This window comes from Physeter macrocephalus, chromosome 7 (assembly GCF_002837175.3).
Source record: "Physeter macrocephalus isolate SW-GA chromosome 7, ASM283717v5, whole genome shotgun sequence".
In the NCBI taxonomy this organism is placed as follows: Eukaryota; Metazoa; Chordata; class Mammalia; order Artiodactyla; family Physeteridae; genus Physeter; species Physeter macrocephalus.
Window position 1 is genome coordinate 99561532 of NC_041220.1, and position 27429 is coordinate 99588960.

The 27429-nt window shown below is 43.1% G+C and overlaps 1 protein-coding gene across 1 annotated transcript in view; it reads left to right on the forward strand.

Moving 5' to 3' along the window:
* FAM184B (family with sequence similarity 184 member B) overlaps positions 1-27429 on the forward strand; it is a 128833-nt gene that overhangs the window by 46492 nt on the left and 54912 nt on the right. Inside the window, exons 2-7 of the mRNA XM_007101877.4 lie at positions 10668-11420; positions 12182-12317; positions 13459-13598; positions 14167-14373; positions 22609-22719; positions 24558-24665. Coding sequence (XP_007101939.2) covers positions 10668-11420; positions 12182-12317; positions 13459-13598; positions 14167-14373; positions 22609-22719; positions 24558-24665 — 1455 coding nt within the window. The remainder of the gene's footprint in view (positions 1-10667; positions 11421-12181; positions 12318-13458; positions 13599-14166; positions 14374-22608; positions 22720-24557; positions 24666-27429) is intronic.

Here is a 27429-nt window from a genome sequence, read left to right on the forward strand (position 1 = left end):
TGTGGCCTCTCCCCCTGCGGAGCACAGGCTCCGGACGCGCAGGCTCAGTGGCCATGGCTCACGGGCCCAGCCGCTCCACGGCATGTGGGATTCTTCCAGACCAGGGCACGAACCCGTGTCCCCCGCATCAGCAGGCAGACCCTCAACCACTGCGCCACCAGGGACGCCCTTGACTGACTTTTAACAGACTTTAAGATGGCAAGGTAGAAACAAGGGTTGAGGCCATTGTAATGGTCCAAGTGAGAGGTGCTCATGACTCAGATTAAGGGCAGGATGGGATAGTGAGAAGGGGCGAGATTCAGGATTGGCTGATGGAGTGGATTTAGGATGTCAGCGACAGATTTGAGGCAGAGACGGCTCTAAACTTTTTTTAAGTGTTTTTTTTTATGTGATAAAATATAAATGACATAAAATTTACCATTTTTAAGTGTACAGTTCAATGACATTAAGTAAATTCACATTGTTGTGCAACTGTCACCACCATCTGTCTCTAGAACTTTTTCATCTTCCCAAACTAAAACTCTCTACTCATGAAACACTAACTCCCCAGAACCCCCTCCCCGCTGGCAACCACCATTCTACTTTCTATCTCTGTGAATTTTGCTACTCTAGGTACCTCATACAAGTGGAATCATACACCACATTTGTCCATTTGTGACTGGCTTATTTCACTTAGCTTAAGATCTTCAAGGTTCATCCATGTTGTTGCATGGGTCAGAATTTTTTTTCTTTTTAAGGCTGAGTAATATATCATTGTAGGTATATACCACATTTTGTTTATCCATTTATCTATCAATGGACACTTGGGTTGTTTCTACCTTTTGGCTAGTGTAAATAATGCTGTGAACATGGGTGTACAAATATCTATTCAAGTTCCCGCTTTCAATTATTGGAATTGAAATTCCAGAAGTGGAATTGCTGGATCACATGGTAATTCTATGTTTAAATTTTTGAGGAGCCACCATACCATTTTCCATAGCAGCTGAACCATTTTACATTCCCACTAGCAGTGCACAAGGGTTGCAATTTCTCCACATCCTCATCAACACTTATTTTTTGTTTTTTGATGATCATCATCCTAATGGGCATGAAGTGGTATCTCATTGCAGTTTTTTTTTTAATTTTTAAAAATTTTAAGTTTTATATTGGAGTAAAGTTGATTAGCAATGTTGTGTTAGTTTCAGGTGTACAACAAAGTGATTCTTATTGCAGTTTTGATTTGCATCTCCCAAATAATTAGTGATGTTCAGCATCTTTTCACATATTTATTGATAGACTCCAAAATTTGACGTAAGCAGCTGGAAGAAGGGGGTTGCTATGGAGTGAGATGGGGAATAATGTGGGAAGAGCAGGTTTTGAAGGAAAAATCCACAGAATTAAATTTGAGGTGCATGTTAGATAGAGGCGATATTGGTAAGCAACAGGACATGAATCTGACATTCAGGTGACAGGTCCAGCCTGGACACATAAATTTGACAGTCATTAGCAAAAAAAGGCATACATAAAATCATGAAGTTGAATGAGATCCCAAGAAAGTGTTTGTAGAGACGCGAAAGTCTGAAGCCCAAGTTCTGAGGCCCTCCTATTTGAAGGATGAGAGATGAGGAAGAACTAGCCAATCAGATGAGAAGTAGTGGTCAGTGGTCAGTAGGAGGGAAGCCAAGTGAAGACAAAGTTTCGAGGAGAAGGAAGTGATTTCTTAGGTCAAATGCTGCTGAAAAGTTAAACAGATAGATTGAGAATTTTCTGTTGCTTTAGCAACTTGGAGGTCATTAGTGAAACAGTGACTGTTGTTTTGGTGGATTAGTAAAGTTGAAAGCCTGATTGTAGAGGGTTCAGGAGAGAAGTGGAGGTGAGGAATTAGTGACAATGGGTATAAACAAAGTATTTGAGGAGTTTGCTATAAAGACATGCAGAAAAGTGGGGGATGTGGGATCAAAAGAAAGATTTTTGTTAATGATAAAAATTATAATACACTTATATGTTGATGGGAGTGATCCATTAATGATGATGCAGGAAGGAAGGGAGAGAATTACTGGAGCAATGTGATCCTTCCCTGTGACCCTTGTGCCTTTCTCTAGAAGATTTCTAGCAAAGCACCTCAAATACCACTAAATGTACTAATCGGCTTACTTGTCTCTCTTTTCACGTGTTAGTCAGGTTTTCTTGCGATAAAGCTGTGTAACAAACAACCCTAAAAATCTCAGCAGCCTACAAGAGCAGTGCTTTATCTCCTGCTTAGGTTGGCTGCTGTACAGCTGCTCTCTGCTGGGCTTGGCTGAGCCAAGCTAGCTCCAGCCTTTGGGTTAGGGTCCAGACTGTTCCACGTGTCTCTCATTTTAGAACCCATGGCTACCCTAAAGGTACTCTTCTAGAAGCAGAGCAAGCCAAAACACATAAACACACTTAAATCCTCTGTTTGCAACAAGTTCACTCTCATTCCATTGGCCAAAGCAAGTCACAGGCAAGCCCAAAAGGAAAGAAACGTAAATGCTGTCCACAGACTGGAAGGGCTATAGCAAGGAAGAAAAAAAAAAAAAAAAAAAAAGGAAAAACAGGACAATCTACCACGTTCTGCTAACCTATAAGCCCCTCAACAGAGTGATCTTATTTATTCTGTTTTTCTAGTGCCTAGCACCATGCTGAGCATGTAGTAGATGCTATAAAAATATTGAATGAGAGAATATCACCAGGTTTTTTCTAAACAAGCTAATTGTTCTATTTCTTTTAATTTTTGGATCCAAAAGGATTTGGGTTTCAATCCCAGCATCTGCACTTTTTAACATTATTTTATTTATTTTATTATTTATTTTTAACATTGTCTTTCGGCAATAATACTAAAAATAATAGCAGTCAGAATTTCTTGAGTGTTTACTCTGTGCTAGGAATGCTGCTAAGGGTTTTAGATTCTGTATGTCATTTTAATCTCCAAACAAATCTATGAGGTAGGCATTGATCTCCCCATGTTATAGATGAGGTGACAGAATCAGAGAGGTTCAATAACTCCCTCAAGCTAGAGAGAGGTGGAGCTACAATGTGAACCCAGGTCCAGCAGGATCCAAAGCCTCCTTTTAAGCACCATGCTCTATCACTCCTAGATGTTAAATTAACCCCACCCAATGTAAAACAGAAAGAAGCATGAGAATGTCCACTTTGTAAAATTGTTAGATTTATTGACAAATAATATGTATATCACCTGGCCCAGAGAAGGTTATACTCTGGGCACTCAATAAATATTACTTCCTGTTTTCCATTTCACTTCTGACTCCTGCTGCCAGTCTCGATGGAAACTTTCCTTACGATCTGATGCTCAGAAACCATTCATTATAGCTCTGTCAAACCTACAATACTCAACCTCTAAGACCTTAACAGGCCCGCTGCAGAAACTTTCTCAGAACTCACACCATCAGCAGTGAATTTCTAAAACCCTTGGGAAGACATAGCAACTTGCTCAGTATTTCTCTTGGCTCCTGAATTATTCATGTCCCTTGATGGATTCTGAAGTTGGCCTCCTCCTGAGGGAGAAGATTCACAAATAAGGCTTGGGCCAGTCACTTTGAAGTTTCAGTTGAGTAGGTGGTGACTGAAAGAAATCAAGCAGGTGGCAGGGGAAAGGTTGCCAAGAGACCTGAGAGGCATCAGGCCCAGGAGAAGGGTGGGTATGCTCAAAATCTGCTCAACAATTTCAGACTCTGAGGGTGGGGTAGGGTGGGGAGGTGGAGCAGATTGTGTCTCCAAAAAACAAGGGACGTTCCTTTTTGAGGGCATAGTGTGAGAAAAGAGAAGAAAAAAACATTTAATAAGTACCTACTATGTGCCAACAACTAAAAGATGTAATCCTATTTGATCCTCAAAAAAACCAGGTCTGGGTTATCTCTCTTTTACAGGCAAGAAACTGAGGCTTCAAGCAGTGAAATAACTTAAGCAATTTTTAAAAGATCAGAGTTGAGAAGTATATGTATCAAACAGAACTAGTTTGTCTGTGAATGACGGAAAACCCAGTGCAATCCTGTTGGAATCACTGCAGGGCTGGCATGGTCTTCCACTGTGTCAGAGACCCCGGCTCCTCTTATCTCATTGTTCTGCCAACCTTAGCCTGTGGCATCCCCTTCATGGTTCAAGATGAATGCTCGAAAATAGAAGATTCATCTCGGAAGAAATAATGACACATATGCTTATATCCAACTAGGCAAAACTTGGTCACTTAGCTGCTCCAAGTTAGAAGGGAGGCTGAGGAATGTGGCAGTGTGCCCCCAGAAAAGCTAAGGTTCTATTTCTAAGGACAAAGGAGAGAAACAGATATTGGGTCCACCAGCAATCTCTGTTACCAGGAAGTTAAATCTAGGTCTCTCTCACTCCAGAGGACCCCTACTCCACCAGTTCTACTATACTGCCTTCCCTAAGAGGAGTGCCATTGCCACAGAAATCTCCATCAGGCTTAAAGTGCCCTGTGGACAACCATAATAGGAACAGCCAGGTCCCATAGGTGCTGACGGTGAGCCAGGCATTATGTGATGTGCCGTATAGCACGGTCTCATTTAATCCTTCAGTAACCTCATAAAGCAGGACCTTTATTCTCCCCATTGTACAAATGAGGAGACTGAGGCCCAGTGAGATTCTATGGCGTGCCCAAGGTCAAACAGAGAGCAGATAGCATCTGGATCCATATGTCATATGGCATCCATACAGTGGCAAAGAGGATCTGCACTCAGGCAGTGTAGACTCCAAAGCCTAGTCTTTTACTTGTTATGCTTGTCTGTTTCATGTGTGCTCCCACTTCAGGGCCTCTACTCCTGCAGGCCTCTCTTCTGGAATCCTATTAGTTCAATCTCTTGCCACCCCTTACAAAGTTCTCGTTCAGTCTAACAGGAAACACACTGAGGATCAGGCCAGCCATTGTGCTAAGTGCTTGGGGAACTAAAGAATATATCAGCTGAGGTCCCTATGCTTATGAAGCTCACATTTTACTTTGACATCCGGCATCTAAATGTCCATACTATGATATGAAAGGGCCATAACAACCAAGTGGTGCGCAGTGCACTGGAGGACAGATTAATGGGATACGTTTCTATTATCTGGAGGGAGCTAAAGGACACTTTACATAGGAGGTGAAATTCCTTATACTTTCTCCCAAATGTTCCAAGTAAAACTCATTTATCTTGAGTTATACCATTTCTTCTGTTTCTTTTCCTTTCTACTAAATCTTATCTGCCTTCTCTAGTGCCCTCCACGTTACTTTGATCCTGTTTGCCCATCTAGTCATCTGCCTACTCTATCCCTATCCCCTTTACCAGTGGTTTTGGGGAAGAATGGCACATGTTCTTTTTTGTGTGTGTGTGGTACGCGGGCGTCTCACTGTTGTGGCCTCTCCTGTTGCGGAGCACAGGCTGCGGACGCACAGGCTCAGTGGCCATGGCTCACGGGCCCAGCCGCTCCGCGGCATGTGGGATCTTCCCGGACTGGGGCGCGAACCCGTGTCCCCTGCATCGGCAGGCGGATTCTCAGCCACTGCGCTACCAGGGAAGCCCTGGCACACGTTCTTAATCTCCCCTTCCCCACCCTCCATTCTCTCTTTAACCACACCAGTCTGCTTCTGCCCCCAACACTATACCAAGAATGACCAAATGCTCTGGCTTTTTCCCAGCCTTCAGTTAAAAGTCCAAGTCCTTTTCTCTGGACAGAAGGTAATATTCATTATGTAGTTGTTGGGTATCTGGTGTCTCTATGCAATATCTCATGTAGCCCTCAATGTAGCCCTAGGAGGTTGGTGCTATTGTTAATCCGATTTTACTGTTAGGAAACTGAGCTCCAGACAGATTGAATCACCTGACCCAGGTCACCAGCTAGGAGACAGGGAAGCTAGGACTTCAGCTGAGTTTGGCTGGTTCTGGAGTCCAAGCCCTTAATCATTACTCCTTCAAAAAAAACAGGAGATAACTATATGCTAGGAGAGTAGGAGTGGGCCAGGATTTAGGGTTGTAGCCCTAAGAAACATGGTAGAAAATTGAAATAGCCCTTGTGGAAAAAAAGAATAGGGAATTACTACGACAACTCAATTAAATGGTATCTGCATGGAGAGCACAGATGAGGTTGGAAATCTTAAGTACCAGTTAGTATTATTTGACAAGAGCTGAGGTGGGTGGGTTGATCTGGTGTTCATAATATGAAGGATGTGAGGCTAAAAATGAGGTGGGCAGGTGATTTGAAGATGTCAATAAGAAGGTAGTTGACATGATTGGTTGTGGCTTTAAAGGAGAGAAATTAAGGTAAAAGAGACTATTGGGCTAGGGGAAGAAGGAGGGCAAGCTCAGAGATCAAGGTCGTGAGAATGAGGAAGTGGAGAGAGTGGGAAAAGATGAGACTGACTTGAGAATAGCCAAGATGACCCAACAGAGTAGTGCCCGGAGTGCCCTTGCCATGGGCACAGTTGTGAACATTCACACACGTCTCCATGTTGTTCAGGGCAATGAGTTTGATGCTTTTGAACTGAAGAATTCTAATACAAATCCTTCATATCAGTTTTATGATGCAAAATGGCATCTCTCCCCACCTACGACTGGCAGAGGAGACACCTCTTTCATCTCTTTCCTAAGATTCTATATTAACTGTGAAGATGAGTTTTTTAAGACCAAGCTCTGGAATTTCATTTGTTGCATTCATAAGCAAAAATCAGACCTCAAGATTACCAACAGGAATGGAAAAAAAGAGTAAGGAAAATTTTATTTAATAACACCGAAGTAAACATATTGATGATCTTCCACAGAGAAGCAACTTAATGTCTATCAGCAGGTAATGGAGAAATAATTTATAGCACATCCATATGATGTGGCATAGGAAGCAGCCAAAAATAAAAATGAGGAATCTCTTTATATACAGAAATGGCATAATCTCCAAGATATCTATGAAATTAAAAAAAATCATGGTGCATATGAATGTATATGTGTATAAAAAAGGATGGTGACTAAAATATGATATGAATAATAACGTATCATACTTTCCAGGTTATGCCTACATACCCTTGGAGTAACCTTCTAAGGAAGGTCAGGAGACAGTGGGTCTGGCACCTCTAGAAAGCCAAAAGTTCTGTAACCAGATCTCAGCCTAAGAGAACAGTTTGGGCAGGTCTTTGGTGGGGATTGTTTGGGGACTTTAATTGCAAGACACCACGAATAAAAGTGTACATGCCAAAGTGCCGTGAGGCTTGAGCCCAGTGTGAGACCCTCTCTGCTACCTCCATCCTGAAATCTGATCTTGTGTTAATTCAAGGGTGTGCCCATGGGGAGCATTTTCACAGACAGGGCAGACTCACATGAGTGAATCCTGGAAAAAGCTGAAGTCCTTTAGACCCTGATCCAGGAGACACGGTTCTCACTCAGATGGGTACAATGTTTGAGTTCTTTCTTCATTAAGTGCTTTAGTGGCATCAGAATATACTGGATCTCCAACGAAGTTTTCTGTTGTACAGGTATAGTGAATGTAGGAACCACAGTTTCCAAGATCACCACCACCATCACTCATTTATTTTATCCTCAATGGAATAACCAATGCCAAATTTCACGGAATAAACTTTACAAGGATGTTTTGTTCTTCACCGTGAGAAAACCCCATTTATGTTAAGATTTGATCTGGCACAGCTTGACTCCACTGAAAATAAAAGTCAATCTTTTTTTATCAGTTGGGGTGTCAGGTTGCAGAAAAGTTAACATAGCACACCTGAGACTGCTTATCCTTAGAATGGTCTGCTTGCAAAGTTGACCCTTGGCTGGCATCTGGGAACGTCGATTTCCAGAGGGTTCCCATCACCCACACTAATAAGAACATCTCAGCAGGCCTTAACTGTTTGTGCAAACAATGTGATTTATGTGAGCACTTACTTTCCTTCTGGGAGTCTGGAATTTTGGTAATGCCGAGAAGTTGTCTACCCGACTAGCCCCCAATAAAAACCTTGCTAAGTCTTCAATGAGCTCCTTTGGTAGGCAGTATTTCACATGTGTTGTCACACCCCCTTGCTGGGGAAATTAAGCAAGTCCTGTGTGACTCCACTTGTGGAGGATTCTTGCAAGCTTTCACCTCGTTTCCTCCAGACTCCCCGCTGACCTCCACCACTGCCAAGCTCGTTTTCCGCTTGCTGATTTTGCTTTGTATCCTTACTCTATAATTAATCATAGCCATGAGTATGACCATATGCTGAGTCCTGTGAGTTCTCCAGGGTGATCATAGCTGTTGTAACAAATAAATGTCAAGACTTCAGAGGCTCAACACAATAGTTTATTTCTTGTTCGTGTAGAGATCAAGGCTAGTGCTCCTGGTGGGCAGGTGGCCTTCTACTCAGTCACTGAGGACCCAGGCACCTTCCATCTTGCACTCCACAATAAGTTTGCAGTTGGAGAAAGAGATGGGAAAGGACATGCCTCCTTCCTAACCCTCCCCTTAACCCTAACCCCAGCGTTGGCCCTGAGATGACGCACATCCACCTCTGGCCACATTCCGTTGGCAATCACTAGTCATATGGTCCCATCTAGATGCAAGGGGACTAGGAAATGTGGTCTCTGCTTGGTGGCTGTTCCTCTGCAGCAACTCTGTGGAAAGAAAGCATGAATCTTTGATGACCAGCAACAGTACCGTAATAGATACTTATTATGAACCTTTCGTGTGCTCAACTTCATACCAAGTGCTATGATACAACACAAAGAAGTCATGTTGTTCTTACCCACACGAAGGTTGACATGTAAAAGGGAACTGGTCACCCCCAAGGATGAGGAGACAAGGCTCCCTTTTTCTGGGAAGTCGTCTTTTCTACTAGACCCTCCCTCTGTGTTTCCCTAGTAAGTGGTGCTGATCCCTCTCACAGCACTTAGTGCATTGAAACTGACCATATTCTTGTCAGACTCTCCTGATGAATTATAATATTTTTGAGGTCGCAATGTCAGTTGCCTTTTTTTTTTTTTTGAAGATGTTGGGGGTAGGAGTTTATTCATTAATTTATTTATTTTGGCTGTGTTGGGTCTTCGTTTCTGTGCGAGGGCTTTCTCTAGTTGCGGCGAGCGGGGGCCACTCTTCATCGCGGTGCGCGGGCCTCTCACTGCCGCAGCGTCTCTTGTCGCGGAGCACAGGCTCCAGACGCACAGGCTCAGTAGTTGTGGCTCACGGGCCTAGTTGCTCCATGGCATGTGGGATCCTCCCAGACCGGGGCTCGAACCCTTGTCCCCTGCATTAGCAGGCAGATTCTCAACCACTGTGCCACCAGGGAAGCCCCAGTTGCCTTATTGATCAGCACATATTCCTAGCGCTCAGCACAGAACATGGTACATCTGAGATATTCAGTAAATGTGTAAATGAATGAATGTTCAAGTGGGACGGTGAGATACAGTGCAGTACCATGCTGTGAGCACAGGTTATTCAAATCTTCTTATCCCTTGTGACCTTGAAAAAGTTGCTTAATTTCTCTGAACCTCAGTGTTTCATTCTTAGAATGGGGAGAAAAATACCAACTTTGCAGGGCTGCCACGAGGATTTTCTAAGATTCTGAATGTGTATTCAGCACCTAGCCCTGAAGTTATGGAGAACAGTTTTTCACCATGGAGTACGATGTTAGCTGTGGGTTTTTCATAGATGCCCTTTATTGGGTTGAGGGAGTTCCCTTCTCTTTCTAGTTTGGTCAGTGTTTTTGTTATGAAGAGGTATTGGATTTTGTCAAATGGTTTTCCTGTGTCTGTTGAAACAATCTTGTGGGTTTTGTCCTTTATGTTATTCACGTGGTGTGTCACATTGATTTTTTTTTCTTTACTATTTTCGGTTTTCTGTTTATTCTCTTTTTTTTAAAACTGAGGCATAGTTGATTTACAATGTTGTGTTAGTTTCTGCTGTACAGTGAAGTGAATCAGCTATATGTATACCTATATCTCCTCCCTCTTGGACTCCCTCCTTCTCTGCCCGCCCCCCGCCCCCCGCCCCCATCCCACCCAGCTGGGTCATCACAGAGCACACAGCTGAGCTCCCTGTGCTATACGGCAGGTTCCCACTAGCTAGCTATTTTACACATAGTAGTGTATATATGTCAATCCCATTCTAAGATGTTAAATCAACTTTGCAATTTTGGGATAAATCCCACTTGGTCAGGGTGTGTAATCCTTTTTTTACATTGCTGGATTCTATTTTCTAGTGTTTTGTTGTACTTTGTTTTGTTTTTGTTTTTTTTTTGCCGTACGCAGGCCTCTCACTGCTGTGGCCTCTCCCGTTGCGGAGCACAGGCTTCGGACGCGCAGGCTCAGCAGCCATGGCTCACGGGCCCAGCCGCTCCGCGGCATGTGGGATCTTCCGGGACTGGGGCACGAACCCGTGTCCCCTGCATCGGCAGGCGGACTCTCAACCACTGCGCCACCAGGGAAGCCCTTGGTTTGGTTTTGAGGGGCTCTTTTTGTGTCCCAGATTGTTTCAGACCCTTCTCTGGATTCCCATGGTGCTTCCCAGAGGTCCCAGTGGAACTCCTTACCAGTTTCTCCTGGGGACAGTTTCTAATAAATCACTTCCACTCAAATCCTCTTCTCAGGTGCAGCTCGTGCGGATCAGCCTACGTCACCGCCGGGGTCACGGCCCTCTCTGGTCACGTGGCCCCTCAATCACACCCACGCCCCTCCCGCTAACCCGGCTCCGCGAATTCTCCGCAGGTGATCTATTCCCTGAATACCCGCCAGGACGAGGCCGAGGCGGGCATGGAGGCGCTGCGTGAGGCCCACCAGGAGGAGCTGCGGAAGGCGGTGGCCGAGACGGAGGCCCGGCTCCGGCAGGCGCAGGGCCGCGCGGGCGAGGAGGCCCTGAGGCAGCGCATCCAGACCCTGGAGAGCGCCCTGGAGCTGCAGAAGCGGCTGACGCAGGAGGCGCTGGCCGGGTCGGCCGCGTGCAGGCTGGAGACCCAGGAGAGCGAGCTGAGGGTGGAGGCCGAGCACGCCGACCGGGTGCTCACCCTCTCCAAGGAGATGCTGGAGCTCAAGGCCGACTACGAGAAAAGGCTCCGGCACCTGAGCGGCCACGAGGTGCCCCGGTGGGGCCGGCTCGCCCAGGAGGGTCCCGAGCCCCAGGCCGAGCCGGGCTGCGGCCCCGAAATGCGGGAGGTCCTGCTGGAAGTGGAGCGGCTGCGAGCGGAGAACCAGCAGCTGAGCAAGGACTATGCTCGGAAGGCTGAGGAACTGCAGGCCACGTACGAGCGGGAAAACGAGGCCGTCCAGCAGGCCGTGCAGCAGTCGGTGAGCGAGGCCCTGTGGCAGTGGCAGGAGAAGGAGACCGACCTCCGAAAGAACTTCCAGGCCCAGGAGGCGGCCCTGCAGGCCCAGGTCCGGAAGCTAGAAGGGGATCTGGAGCACAGAGGCCGCAAGATCAGTGACCTGAAGAAGTACGCCCAGAAGCTGAAGGACCGCATTCAGGTAAAGCAGGGATCTTCCTACCTTGCAAATGGGAGACTAATTGTGGCCCCTAGTATCGAACACCTACCGTGCATCACGCACTGTGCAAAGCCCTTGACTTCTGCCAGAGCGAGCATTATTACCTCCATGGAGTTCAACTACATTCATTCAGCAAGTATGTATGGAACACCTACTATGTGCCAGGCCGGGGCTGTGGGCAGGAGACACACGGTGAGCCGGCCTTGATCCCTGTCCTCTGAGAGCTGAGAGACTTACAGTTTAGAGATGAGAAGAGAAAACTGAAATTGAGAAGCTTAAGGATGGGCCTTGCTGGGCACACAGCTACAAAGTGTTTGAACTCAATTCAGCCTAATTCTAAAGCCCCCACTCACTCCATAACAACTTGCTGTCCTAACATCCTTGGGGCTTGGTATTTGTGGAAAGCCAGACCACTGACAAGTCAGTTACATGAGGCCCACAGACTCACAGAGCCCCATCTCTAAAAGTAATAGCAGCTAGTATCCTTCATACTCCTTCAGCATTTTTTTTTCTGTCCCAGACACTTTATCTCATTTGATCCTCACTACAGAAAGGTTAAATAACTTGCCAAAAGTCACACAGCCAATCAGAGGATGAGTAGGGATTTGGTGAACCCTGAGCCACTGAATTCCAGAGATTAAAGGCATATGCTGTGCACTTACCCACTTTTCAGATCTGATGTACATAGGATGTCTCGACACAGAACTGTAACAAGAGAAATGAGACCCTTTCTGTCTGTTTAGGACCTGGATGTGCAGCTCAAGGAGGCTCGACAGGAGAATTCAGAGTTGAAAAGCACTGCAGAAAAACTTGGGGAGAAGCTGGCTGTTGCCAAAGACAGGCTAATGTTGCAGGAGTGTCATGTGACACAGAAAAGCGGTGAGATGCCCGGAACAATTTCCTTACACGGCAAAGGTTGGCCACCAGGTTGGCCTGACGCTGCTTGCAGCCTTGAGACTGTTGAGGGAGCAGAGTGGAGGGCAGGGCTATTTGATCTGACCTGCCTGGTGGGCAAGTCCAATCCATGCAGGACACAAGTGAGCCGACATCCAGAGCTGCCGCAGGTCAGGTATTTAAAAGGCATGATGCAAAAGGACGTCTGGCCCCCCAGAAAGTTCTCCACCAGATCCACCATAGTGCCTGAACTTCTCAGCTCTGGCTTTTCCCCAGACTTAGACGACACTTTATACTCTAACATCATTTACACAGTGATGTTATTGAGTGTTCCCAATAATTTTGTGAGTTAGGTATTGTCAGTAGCCCCTGCCACAGATGAAGACATGAGGCTGAGAAAGTTACGTGGCTAGCTCAAGGCCAGCCAGCTGCCTGGTGATAGAGGTGGTGTTTGGGTCTCAGATTATCTGACTCCAAAGTGCTTTCCACTGAGCTCCCTCATCAGAAAGTTCTTGAATATGTACAGTGTCATCGGCTTGACACTGGGAGATATGACAAAGGCACAAAACATAGGCTCTGCATCTAGGGAGTTTATGGGACTGCTACTTTACAGCCCACAGCATGCCTTGCTATCATGCGTGCGGCCCAGGCAGCAGTGAGGTGTCTGGGAAAGAAGAAATCACCTCGGGCTGGAAAGTACGAGTTGGAATCAGAGGGTATGGAGGGTTTACAGCAGTGGTCTCAGAAGTAGGGCATATGGGAAGAAACTGAGCAATTCTAACTATATTTATTTTTTGTCTTATACTTGAAATCTCTTTATTTAAATCCTTTGAATGTACATATATCCAGGAATGTCCTCAATTTTTTTTAACAATCAAAAAAATTTGAAGATGACTAGTTTAAGAAGGGAGAGCCGGACAACTATTTGAACTCAAGATGCTACTTGGGCAAAGGTGACAGTCACCACTTGGACCATGCTTAAGGCCAGAAGGCCATGGAGCAGGGATTACATAGGGGAGTCAAGGGCAAAATAGTTGAATAGCAGAACGGCGACCCAGCTGCAGAGGCCTCAGGCATGAGACCAAGGCCAAGGGCATTCCCAATGATGTTGACACTGTACTTGCAGATGACATGAAGACAGAGAGGGTTTCAGAGAATGAAGTCCTAGGGAAAGAGAATGATTTGGAAGACTGCAGTCTCCATCCTCAGCAGGATCAGAACTTTCCCAAGGAGTGTCCGTGCACGAAAGGAGGCACAGATATACAGGTACTGTCTGGCCCAGCCCTGGGGATGGAGCAGTCACAGGGGGCTCTGCTGGAATGAGCTTCAGATGGAGGCCAGCCCCAAACCATGACAGGTCCATTTGGAAGCAACAGGTCCCATAGCTTCAGGGGTGGATGCGTGGGTGTGAAGTTCCAGCCAACGTCCTGCCAACTGCATGTCATTGCATGTCAAGCTAGGAGAATGAGAATGTGGCAGAATTCTCCCAACCCCTTATCATTAGCTCCTGGGAAACAGGAAGCTTGCTTAAGATTCCTGCTATATGTTCCCAGTCAAAACAAACAAAGCATTTTTTAGAAACCGCCATAGTATGGGCTGGAATATCTGATCCTATGACAATAGATACACTACTCCAAAAAGCCCTTTTCCGATGGTGGATAAAGTGAAGTCTCTTACAGATATCAAACATGTGATTTTATAAACTTTATTGTACCTTGTGATACATGCTTTGAAATCAGTAATCAACATTGTAGAAGTTACACAAAAGAGAAATGGTGATCTCCTGCTCCTCTCCCCACCCTGGCAGTTTTACAAGCCCTTTTTCTTTCTATAGACCAAGAAAGAGGCGTGTATTGAGACAGAATATATGAAGCAAAAATATGAAGAAGACCTTCGTAAAATCAAAGATCAGACCGAAGAGGAGAAGAAACATCTCAGAGACCAGCTGGTGAAGCGCCTAGAAGACTTGGTGAAGAAGCACACGGTGGAAATCCAATTAGTTCGCTCATCAGTGGAAGCTGAGAGGCAGAGGCTACAGAAGGTGAGATCCCCTTTCAGAGATACTGTTCCGTTTGTTTTTGCTTGCCTCTACCTCCCTCCTTTCCTCTTTTGTTTCTTCTTTCCTTCCTCAAACATTTACTGAGCTCCTGTTGTATGTAGATCTCAGGCAGTTCTCTGATCAGAGGGAGTTCAGAGCCTTCAGGAGGAGACAGGGCACCCCAGGGCTGTGAGACAATAGGGCCTAGAGTTGTTGACATGGGGTGGAATTGTGTCATATGAGTGTTTAACTTAGGGAAATTCAAATCCTCTAATCTGCAAAAGCAGAGAGAAATAACATGAAGTGAACACGCAGGCCTGGCAGACTGCCTGGATTCAAATCCCAGCTCTACCACCCTCTAGCTCTGTGACCACAGAAAGTTATTTAACCTGGACTCCTTACAGGGAAACTCTATGGGGTCCCAAGTTACTCATTTATAAAACAGATGGTGATAATAGCACCTCACAGAGTAGCTGCCAGGATTGCATGAGGTAATCCATGTGTGAAAAAACGAAGCAGATCATAGTGCCTGGGGCGTAAGAGGCACTAGGTAGATGAAGGTAATTAATTAACCAGTGGGAGAGCAGTTTCTCAGCCTCTGAGTACTGTTCCAGCTTCCCACCAAAGGGGGCGTTTTCTGCTGAGAAGGAGTGCAAAGCATCATCCCTCATGTTTGCTGGGGAAAGCAAATAACATATGTATATGAATGTTTTAGGAAAAGAGTGAAGTATATCAGTATTATTGTGAGCATAGGTGGTGCTTTAATTATTACAAGAAGGCTTCCTTCTAATCTAAGAACTTGCATTATTACTATGAGTTTTCACTGAAAGATAATCATATATCACTGAGGAATGCGATGTGTGGTGGTGAAGAGTAGTAGATACTCAATAAATATGTGTTCGATAAATAAATGAACTTATGAAAGTTTAGTCCTGGGTCCAAGTCCTGACTCTTTCACTGGCTTTACTACCACGGACAGGTCACTTAATCTTTCTGAAACCTGATTTTGAAAATAAGGAAAAATACTTTGGGGGCTTGTTATGTGAATTAAATATGGTTGTTTTTAAAGTTTTTTATTTATTTATTTACTTTTGGCTTCGTTGGGTCTTCATTGCTGCACGCGGGCTCTGTCTAGTTGCAGTGAGCAGGGGCTACTCTTCATTGTGGTGCACGGGCCTCTCACTGTGGTGGCTTCTCTTGTTGCCGAGCACAGGCTCTAGGCGCACGGGCTTCAGTAGTCGTGGCCCACAGGCTCTAGAGTGCAGGCTCAGAAATTGTGGCACATGGGCTTAGTTGCTCCGTGGCATGTGGGATCTTCCTGGACCAGGGCTCGAACCTGTGTCCCCTGCGTTGGCTGGCGGATTCTTAACCACTGTGCCACCAGGGAAGCCCCTAAATATGGTTTTATATATAAACTCTTAGTGTACAACATGTAGCAAAAGTTTGATAAACTTTGGCTGTGATTAGTTACCATGTGCATTAGATGACATCATGTGTGATAATATTATTTAGTGTCCACTATACTTTATAAAGCACTTTATTCTTATAAACACATTTAATCCTCCCAACAGGATTACAAAATGAGTGTTCATATCCCCATTTCAAAGATGAGAAAACTGAGGCTCAAAGATGTTATGTATCCCTCACACAGACAGTGAGTGGTGCAGCTACATTAAAACCTGACAGCCTGACTCCAGAGGCCGTGGTTTCCCATCCCTGCACAGAGGGGGAAGCAGCTGTATTGAAAGCACTTTCCTCCCCATGAGCAGTGACTGGTTGCACAAATCCAATCCTCACGTAGCTGAACCCACTTTCCATCGTGAGCCACAATCAGTGGGAGGGACAGTAGCTCTCCCAGAGCTACAGGTTGTCCTGGTAACCTGTCAGCCAAGCCTGACTCTGAGTATAGAAATCCCACTTCAGCTTTAATCAGGGGCATGGATCCATTTGGGAAATGAATCATGTAGAAATAAATTGCATTTCCTCCTGGTTTTTTATTTTCTTTTTAAAAATTATGGTCATTTCTACAAACTGAGGATATAAGTTATATGAATTAGGCCATGCAGACTACAGGAAGGTAAAAGCTTGAAGAGGTCCCAGATCTGGTGTTTGTGGACTAAAAATAGATACCGGTTTCCCCTCTAGAGTTAAGAGCACACTGTTCCTTTGGGCCCTTTAGTATAAGTATGTTGTGTATCCTGAATGCTACCTTAACCTGAAAAAGACACCACAGGAGATGGGCTGGAGTTCACCCAGACAGTTTATCTGCCTTTCCTGTCTGTAGGATCAGATGATATTACCACTTAATCTTCACAGACAGAGCAGAGTACGTGTCCTATAATTAGCACTTGCCCACGTTGATTCCTAGGAGAGTGTGGAAAGATTTATTGAGTCCTCACTGAGCTGTTCTAGACACTGCTGCATTCTACACCTCATATGTGTCACTTAGGATTCTAGGTGGCAAGCATCAGAAACCCACCCTGGGCAGTTTAGGTAAGAAAGGAATTTAGTAAAGGGTAATGAAAAGCTTTCTGGAAAACCAGGGAACTGGGCTTGGCAAGCTACTCAGTGATGAAGACACCCTTGCTGCCACGTCTGAGCCCAGACCTTCTGTTTACACAGCTGACACCACCAACACTGGGCCCTGGATGTTGCCTGTAGAACTGCACTGTCCAATATGGCAGCCTCTTGACACATGTGGTTATTTACATTTAAATCAATTACAATTAAATAATATTTTAAATTCAGTTCCTCAGTGGAACTAGCCACATTTCAAGTGCTCAATTGCCATATGTGGCTAGTGGCTCCCAGATTGAATAGCACAGTGTTGAGGGATTTCTACACATGAGCTACATTATATTTTAGAACATTTCTATCATCACGGAAAGTTCTGTCAGAGCTGCTGTAGAATGGCTGTCCCTGCTGCCCCTTGGGAAGTTCAGTTTCCAGATCCTTTATGACTCCAGCTTGTACATATCGATGGCTTCCAATTCAAAATCCGGGGTGGGTGTGTCTGATTGGTCACATGCCTTGATCACATGCCTCAATCACATGCCCATGCCCTCGTCACAAGGGAGTCTGGGAAGGTAAGTCTGACATTTTCTGGTTCTATGATGGAAGGATGGCTCTGATGTATCAGATGGAGAATTTCCCAAACATTCAGAGAAGGATCAGAGGCTGGGAAGCCAAAAGGAACAACAGCTCTCTGCTCCATGATTTAATTCTTACCTCAGCCCTGTAGGCAGGGCTTGTTTTCCCGTTTCACAGATGAGGAACCTGGGAAATGAAGTCACTTGAGTATCACATGAATTGGGTGTGAGTCAGGGCTGCCTTGACTCCAAAGCCACTAACTTTTGCCCTCTGTCTATGTAGCAGAACAGAATAAACATTGCCCTGGGCCTTGGAGAGCAGCCTTCAGATCTTCACCCTGCCAATATCCGTTTATGGTTTATTTATCATTCATTGAATGCATACTTGGTGTTTTGAGCAATGCAGGGATACAGGAATCAGCCATGCCTACAGGGAGCTCACAGTCTGGAAGGAGGAACAACACGCACTCAAACCATCTGTCAAGTCTGTGTGTAAGAAGTGCTGTGCTGGGGAAGCAGCCACATTGTCACCTTAAATAAGTCACCCCAAACCATTCTAGGCCTCTACTTTCTAATTTCAGTAATAATGTGAATGTGAACGATTTTGTCTAATTCTTTTCAACTTTTTATTTCTATCAACTCCCAAAATGCTCTTCATTATTTAGAAATAGGTTGCTTAATTTCCAAATATTTGGAACCTTTCCAGATATCTCTTTGTTATTGCTTTCTAATTTAGTTCTCTTGTGATCAAAGAACAGATTCTGTTCTTTCCTTTTCAATTAGTTCATATTATTGTATGGCCCAGGGATGGTCTATCCTGATGAATGGTCCAGGTGCCTTTGAAAAGAATATGGATCTGCTGCTCTTGAGTGGAGTGTTTCATAAATGATAATTAGGTTAAGTTGGTTGATAGTGTTGTTCAAGTATCTTATTTCCTTACTAATTTTTTCTCTATTTGTTCTGTTGATTATTGAGAGAGGAGTATTGAAATCTCAAATTTAAATTGTCAGTTTTTATATTTTCCCTTTTAGTTCTGTCAGTTTTTGCTTTAGATAAATTCAAACTTATTTATGAGGTACATACACATTTAGGCTTATTATGTCTTCTCAATGAATTGGCCCCTTACTCATTATGGAATATTCCTTGTCCTGAAGTCTACTTTGATAAAAATACGGACATTCTATCATTTTTGTGGTTAGTGTTACAGTCTATTTTAATCCATTCCTTTACTTTTAACTACCTGTGTCTTTCTAGTCAAAGTGCGTTTGTATTGGGCTGGCCAAAAAGTTCGTTCGGGATCTGTCAGATGTTACAAAACCTGAAGGAACTTTTTGGCCACCCCAAATAGGATAGCTGGATCTTCTGTTTTATTCAGCTTGGCAATCTGACTTTTGAGGGTCATTTAGAGCATTTACATTCAATGTAATTATCATTAAGTCTACCATATTGCTGAGTTGGTTTTTTTTTTTCTATTTGTCACATCTTTTTTCTTTTTGCTTGTTTTTCTGTTTATTTTTGATTACTTGAATATATAGCTTTTGGTATTCCCTTTTTTATCTCCACTAGTGACTTGTTAGATATCCTTCTTTTGAGGAGGGGACGGTGTGCCATGGTTGCTGTAGGATTTATAACATGCAACTTTATCATTGTCTGCCATCGAATAATATGATGTTACTTCATACATATTGTGTTGTGTAAGGTTTGTACGAAGAAGCAATACATATATACTTCACTGTACAAACCTTACAGCAACACGCTATTTTTATTTAGCCTTTCCTAACCTTTGTGAAGTTGTTGTCATATGTTTTACTTTACATATGTTATAAACTCTACATCACTTTTCTATTTCCTTAAATAGTCAATTATCTCTTAGAGAGAATTTTTAAATGAGAAAACTAAAGTCTTTTATATTTTCTAATTTACCATTGCTACCCTCTTCATTCCTTTGGCATATTCAAGCGCCCCATCTGGTATCATTTTCTTTTGGCCTGAAGAACTTCCTTTAATGTTTCTTGTAGTGTCATCTGCTCACAGCAAATTCTCTCAGTGTTTATATGTCTGAAAATGTCTTTATTTTGCCTTCATTTTTGAAGGTTATTTTGCTGGATATAGAATTCTAGGTTAACAGTTTTTTTTCTTTCAGCACTCTAAAGATGCTGTTCAACTTTTTAAAATTTTTGGTTTGTATTTTCTTCAGATGGAAAGTTGGTAGCCACTCTTATCTGTTCTCCCCTGTGCATAGTGTATCTTTTTGTTTTCTGATTGCTTTTAAGACTTTTTTCTTTATCATATCACAATTTGATTATGATATGTCATGGTGTGATATTCTTTGTGTTTTTCTGTTTGGGGTTCATTGGATGTCTTGGGTCTGTAGGTTATAGTTATTTTCTGTATTCAGATTTTTAAATTGAAGTGTGGTTTATTTGCAATGTTTTGCTGTGGGTTATAGTTTTTATACAGTGTGGAAATTTTAAGATCATTATCTCTTCTGCCTTCCCCTTCTGAGTGACATTTCAGGCTTTGTACTGGTTTACTCTTTCAGCTACACCAGGAACTTTACTATAAATACATACCAAAGAGTGATTTTTCTTCTTGAAAAAAGTTAACGTGTTTTCCTTTAAAATGCCAGCTGAAACCTCTGCTTGGTGATTTCCTGTGGCTGCTTATTTGTTGTTCCCGTCACAGTGGCTCCCTTATGTGTCTTTTCTTAAACTGCCAGTAATTGTGGACAATCTAGACAAGAAAGCAGAAGAAGGGTGGGAGTCCTGCTTTTGCCTCTTACCAGCCATTGGATTTGCTTCATGTGAAATGGATGCAATAAAGCCTTTTTCCATAAGTATTATGAGAGTTAAATGAGAACAGAGCTTATGAAAGTACTCTGTGAAGCCTGTAAATTAATAGCCCATGGAGCCTTCTTCCAGGGGCCGGATGCAGCAATTTATATATCTGAAAGCATTCATCTCCTTCTTTTTCCTCACATTCTTGTCTTTGTAGTTGTTTTTTCTCTTTCCCCGAGTTAGGAAGAGAATGTTAACTTCCTGTTGAAATCCTCAAGGTCACTTGAGGAAATGTGTGGGGAAATTTTTTCCCTTTAGGTCCATTTGTCAAGGCAACAGCTGAAGCTGTGATTGATTACATATACCCTAGGACATTAGGCTGTGCAAGATTAGAAATAGCCACTGCTTTATGCTAAGCATCTTTCTCGCAGGGGGTTTCCACTGTGCTGTTACAGTGAACATGCCTTGGCAGAGTTAGCGAGTGTCTGCACCAATAAGCGTGTTAACCAAAACTTCTGTTCAAGAAAAGATTCTGTGAATGAGGGACTAAATAATGAAGTAAAAAAAAAATCAGACTCTTTGCTGAGGGGACGGCCTTATTTCTGATGGTTGCTTAAGTTATCTCAACTTGTTTTAAACAAAAAGTTTATCATCTTCAGAAAATGAACTCTCCAAAGCAACAAGCCCTGCAAAAGGAGATGGTGGATTTACTGAAGACACTATACATGGGCTAAGTGTCCACATCATGCGACCCTTACGATCTAATCACAGCCCTCTTTTCTTCTCTTTTAAATGACTGACCCCAGGGACAATGCTAAGTGCCACCCCAGGGCCACTGGCCTGGCCTGGGGCTGGCCCCATAGAAAGTGTGAAGGTGTCATCCAGATGATCAGTAGCAGCATCTTTTTAGATGATCAGGTTAGAAATCCAGGAGTCAGAAATCCAGAAATCCATAATTTCTCTGTCATCCCTCACATTCAATCAGCCATAATGTCCATTCATTCTGCAGTTGACCCTTGAACAACGTGGGAGTTAATCCAAGTATAACTTATAGCAGGCCCTTCGTATCTGCAGTTCCTCCACATCCACAGGTTCAACCAACCACAGACTGTGTAGTACTGTAGTATTTACTGTTGAAAAATGTCCACGTATAACTGGACCCATGCAGGCAGGGAAGAAGCACAGCCAAGTGGTCATCCTTTCCTGAGTTTGGATCTTGACTCTTCCGCTTATGGGCTGCATGACCTTGGGCAAGTTATTTAACCTCCTCAAGCTTCATTTCTTCACCTGTATAATGAGCCTTAACAATACTACCTAGATCATAGGGTTTTCATGAGGATCAACGAGATGATCTGTGAAAAGCGCCCAGAAAATGGTACACACTCAGTAGATGTCAACTGCTAATGTGTCCGTCTACTTCCAGTTAGAGCATAAAGGTCTGTAATCAATTATCACCATCCAACATGGTATCTACTGCGTTATAGCTGTTGACTTTGCTGCCTATCTCTTTCACGCAAATGTGAGCTCCTGGTGAGTAAGCATATTGTCTGTTTTTATCCCCAGCTTCAAGAACAGTGCCAAGCACATGGTAGGTCTCAATAAATATTTGTTGAACAAATAAATGACTTAATATCTACCTAAAATTCAGCTACGAGGAACAGAATGTTTCATCCACTGCTCTAGACACTTGAAAGATTTCCCCAGATATTAAGCTAGATCAGAAAGCGTAAGCATCTGTAAGAATAGTACTACTTATCACTTATCGATCCCTTACTATGTACCTAGAACTCTGCTAAGCATGTAAGTAATGCATTGAATCACAGAGAGGTTAGGAAATATGCCCAAGATCACGCACCTAAAATGCAGCTGCACCACTCACATGGGCTCCAGAATGTTCTTTTATCTGGATCTGCTTTGTGCTGAGACTCTGAGGCTGTGGGGAGGGACCATGGAGGAAGCAGCCCTATGAATCCCATCATTTTGACTAAAGTAAGGATGCTGTTGAGAAGGCCAAAGAAGAAATTTCATTCTGCTTTTGATATTTCCCTGCAACTGAGGATGTAGTTGGCTTTTTGATTTATAGAACCGTGAGAATTGTGTCAGTAATGAGCATTCTCTTTTCTTATTTGACACTACAAAATTTAAAGCCAGGGGTTTACTCTGCCCCCACCCCACCCGCCAGTATATATTCGACTTTGTGGTGAATTTAGCACCTGTTTTCTTTGGACTTTCTCAGGTATTTCTAATTTGTATTTTCTTATAGTAGTTTATGACTCTTGTGAGTTTCTTTGAACTCCTTTGGGAGTAAGGCAGGGTGTGTCCTGTCCATGTTTTCGTGGCTTGTGTGGTTAACTCTTCCATTCATCATTTAGGAAGTAGAAGCGCAGTTGGAGGAAGTGAAAAAGAAATCAGAAAATGAAATAAAGCATCTGGAAGAAGAGAAAGAGGCCCTAAGTGTGAAGCTCCAGAATTCACTGCTTGAGGTAAGTCCCGAATAAAAGCTGTTCTTGGAATGATGGTTCTGGGCTCCCGGAGTTTTTGATGAACTGAGATGCTAGGAATCTTGGGAAGCTGCCCTGACCTCCTTACATTTAGCATGCTTGGAAGGAAGGAAAAGACTTCATCCTGACAGGAAGGCTGTCTCAGGGGCATAAATTCAGCTGCAAATAACAGAGAGCCTGATTTATAGAGGCTTAACAAAGAGGCGCTTAATGTCACACATAAAAGAGGGAGGCAGGAGGCTGCTGGTGTTGATTCTGTGGCTAAATGATATCAGGCCTGGAAAATCTGCAAACATCTTGGTCCTGCCCTCTCCCCACCCCCGGCTGTGTGATCAGTGTCCTGGGCATTAGATACTTCTGCCTTCCTGGGCTCTTTTCTTTATCAAAAAGAATTAAAAATTATAATTTGTAACTGCACTGTCATAAAGGTGAATATGGCCAGGCTGCAGTTTTTTCTTCTGATTTTGAAAGAAATGAAAATATTTTCATGGCCCCTAAATGCATCATAGGTTCCTAGCACTGCACGTAGGAGAAGTTGGCTCAGATTCCCCTTGGCTGAGAATGACTGTCACTGTTCCAGTTGTCATGTCCAAAGTTAAAGCAGGAAAGAAGGAGAGGCAGGGATGACCAGGCCTGCCCACTTCATCAGGAAAACAAAAGCATGCGCAGAAGCCCCCAGCTGACTCCTACTCCCATTGGTAATATCTGTGCCACGTGGCCAGCCTGGGAAAGCAAGGATTTAGCCGTCAGGCCTCCCTGGTGGAGGCAGGCACGGAGAGCAGGGTAAGGAATGGATGTAAACCAGCTGAACAATGGAGTTTTCTTCTTGGGCCCACTTGTCCAAACCACCCAGGGACCAAGTTCAAAGTTTAAAGGCGTTGTGGACAGTGTTACTAGGGAGAAGAACTTGCCACTGACGGACTCCTATTCATCCTTCAGTGCCCTTAACGCTGTGCTGGAATTCCCTGGGCAGAGTTTATTGCTGTAAGTTCTCTGCGGTAGTACCTACCTCATAGTAATTGTTAGGAGAATTAAAAGAGTTAATACTGTAAAGTGCTTAGGTCTGTGCCTGGCACAGAGCAAACACACCATTAATGATGCTCTTATATATTGTATATGTGTCTACTGAATGTTGTTGTGATTGTGAACATGCATCTGTCTGCTCCATAAGATGACAGCTCCTTGAAGGCAGGGACGATATTTTATGATCTTACCATCTTGCTCTCACTCTGTCCCTTCTCCTCCCCACTTTACACCTGAGGAGCTGCCTGAGGAGCATTAGTTTTAGCAACATCTGAGGTTCCTTTATGGTTATTGACCTTGTTCTTCTCAAAGTCTAGAGAAGGGAAACCAGACCGTTTAATTGACACTCTACAATTTGTTGGTTAATAATAATCATAATTAAGGCTTTATAATTTAATAGCAGCTTTTAGCCACTCTTCTCTCATATTATCTGTATAATTCTTAAATATTGTTCCTTTTCTTTACCAACTAACTTTGTAAAAATGAAATAGGGTGGCCTTCCAGGAATGGTATGAAGACTAATGGAAACCATGCTATAGCTCTGGTATAGTTATTTGGATGTGAATAATTTAAAGAGAAGTGTGGAATATTGTAAACCTGCCAGGCTCATCTTCTTCTGGAGAGACGAAGCAACTAGCTAATTAGAAATGGCCTCTCTAGAAGCATGTCTGGGATTTGTCTAGTGGGGCACAGTCCCCAGAACTGATTGACCCAAGGGAATGGGTCCCAGATTAATGACCACAGCCGGGTGATAGGACTTTGTTTCATTGCTGAATGTTTCTATTCTTCTGTTTTAGGTTTTAAGGCTGGAAACATTTATCCAACAGAATAATGTACGTCCCCCGAGAGGCAATGAACGGCCCCAAGAATTGGACTGCCAGCACTGCAACATTTTAGAGACCCAGGTAACCTCTAGCTTTTCCTGCTTTAATTAAGGATATTTTTCTTTTTCTTTTCAGCACTTTGGTGTCTCCAGTGACACACGCTGGCATTAATGGGCTCTTTTATTTCCCCCCTTAGAGCTGCCAAAATGCCTGAAAAAAAAGAATCATTATAAAATCAATTTGCAAAAACCTGACGAAAATAGAGTTCTGAGTAATTATCCACATGGTTTGAAAAAGAACAGGGCTTGTCAGATGACTCTTCTCTCCCTCTCTGAGAGCAGCCTGGCTGGCAGATCAAGGGTCACTGGACTAGAGTGGGGTCTTTGGTTCTGCCCAGCATGAAGCATAACAGTAATCATAACTCCCCTTCAAGTGCATGTTGAGAAGCTTGCGTTGGTTCACCATGAAACTCGGCTCTCATCCGACCCTCCTGGGTCTAGACCGTGATCCCTCCATGAGCTTAGTTCTAGAGAGAAGTACAGACCCCTCCTACATAGAGTTGCAGGAGGAACCTTGATGAGTATCAATTCCACTTGATTCAACTCAACATGCACGTTATTCGTTCATTCTGCAGTCATCTGTGAAATACATAACAAGTGCCAGCCTCTGAGCTACATGCTAGATGGGAGAAATATATATAAACAAATAGCTTTAACACAATGTGGACATTTAGTAATAGAATTAAACATCTGGTGCTGTGTTTTCTATTAGGCAACTGTTATGTACTTTACAGGTATAGTTCTTTTGTTTTTTTTAATTTTATTTATTTATTTTTTTATACAGCAGGTTCATATTAGTTTTTTATTTTATACATATTGGTGTATATATGTTGTCAATCCCAATCTCCTGATTCATCCCACCGCCATCACCCCCCACACCCCGTTTTCCCCCCTTGGTGTCCATACATTTTTTTCTCTACATCTGTGTCTCTATTTCTGCCCTGCAAACCGGTTCACCTGTACCATTTTTCTAGGTTCCACATATATGCATTAATATACAGTATTTGTTTTTCTCTTTCTGACTTACTTCACTCTGTATGACAGTCTCTAGGTCCATCCACGTCTCTACAAATGACCCAATTTCATTCCTTTTTATGGCTGATATTCCATTGTATATATGTACTACAACTTCTTTATCCATTCCTCTGTTGATGGACATTTAGGTTGCTTCCATGACCTGGCTATCGTAAATAGAATCTTTTCATGTGCCTCTTGGCCATCTGTATGTCTTCTTTGGAGGAATGTCTATTTATGTCTTCTGCCCATTTTTGGATTGGGTTGTTTGTTTCTTTAATATTGAGCTGCATGAGCTGTTTATATATTTTGGAGATGAATCCTTTGTCCATTGATTTGTTTGCAAATATTTTCTCCCATTCTGAGGGTTATCTTTTCGTCTTGTTTATAATTTCCTTTGCTGTGCAAAAGCTTTGAAGTTTCATTAGGTCCCATTTCTTTATTTTTGTTTTTATTTCCATTACTGTGGGAGGTGGGTCAAAAAAGATCTTGCTGTGATTTATGTCACAGAGTGTTCTTCCTATGTTTTTCTCTAAGAGTTTTATAGTGTCTGATCTTACATTTAGGTCTTTGATCTACTTTGAGTTTTTTTGTGTATGGTGTTAAGGAGTGTTCAATTTCATTCTTTTACGTGTAGCTGTCCAGTTTTCCCAGCACCACTTATTGAAGAGACTGTCTTTTCTCCATTGAATATCCTTGCCTCCTTTGTCATAGATTAGTTGACCATAGGTGCGTGGGTTTATCTCTGGGCTTTCTATCTTGTTCCATTGATCTGTATTTCTGTTTTCATGCCAATACCGTATTGTCTTGTTTACTGTAGCTTTGTAGTATACTCTGAAGTCAGGGAGTCTGATTCCTCAGCTCCGTTTTTATTCCCTTCAAGATTGCTTTGGCTATTCAGGGTCTTTTGTGTCTTCATACAAATTTTAAGATTTTTTGTTCTAGTTCTGTAAAAAATCCCATTGGTAATTTGATAGTGATTGCATTGAATCTTTAGATTGCTTTGGGTAATATAGTCATTTTCACAATATTGATTCTTCCAGTCCAAGAACATCGTATATCTCTCCATCTGTTTGTGTCATCTTTGATTTCTTTCATCAGTGTCTTATAGTTTTCTGAGTACAAGTCTTTTACCTCCTTAGGTGGGTTTATTCCAAAGTATTTTATTCTTTTTGTTGCAGTGGTGAATGGGATTGTTTCCTTAATTTCTCTTTCTGATCTTTCATTGTTAGTGTATAAGAATGCAAGAGATTTCTGTGCATTAATTTTGTATCCTGAAACTTTACCAAGTTCATTGATGAGCTCTTGTATTTTCCTGGTGGCATCTTTAGGATTATCTTTATATAATATCATGTCATCTGCAAACAGTGACAGTTTTACTTCTTCTTTTCCAATTTGGATTCCTTTTATTTCTTTTTCTTCTCTGATTGCTGTGGCTAGGACTTCCAAAACTGTGTTGAATAATACTGGTGAGAGTGGACATCCTTGTTTTGTTCCTGATCTTAGAGGAAATGGTTTCAGTTTTTCACCATTGAGAATGATGTTTGCTATGTGTTTGCCATATATGGCCTTTATTATGTTGAGGTAGGTTCCCTCTGTGTCCACTTTCTGGAGAGTTTTTATCATGAATGGGTGTCAAATTTGGTCAAAGGCTTTTTCTGCATCTATTGAGATGCTCATATGGTTTTTATTCTTCAGTTTGTTAATATGGTGTATCACATTGATTGATTTGCGTATATTGAAGAATCCTTGCATCCCTGGGATAAATCCCA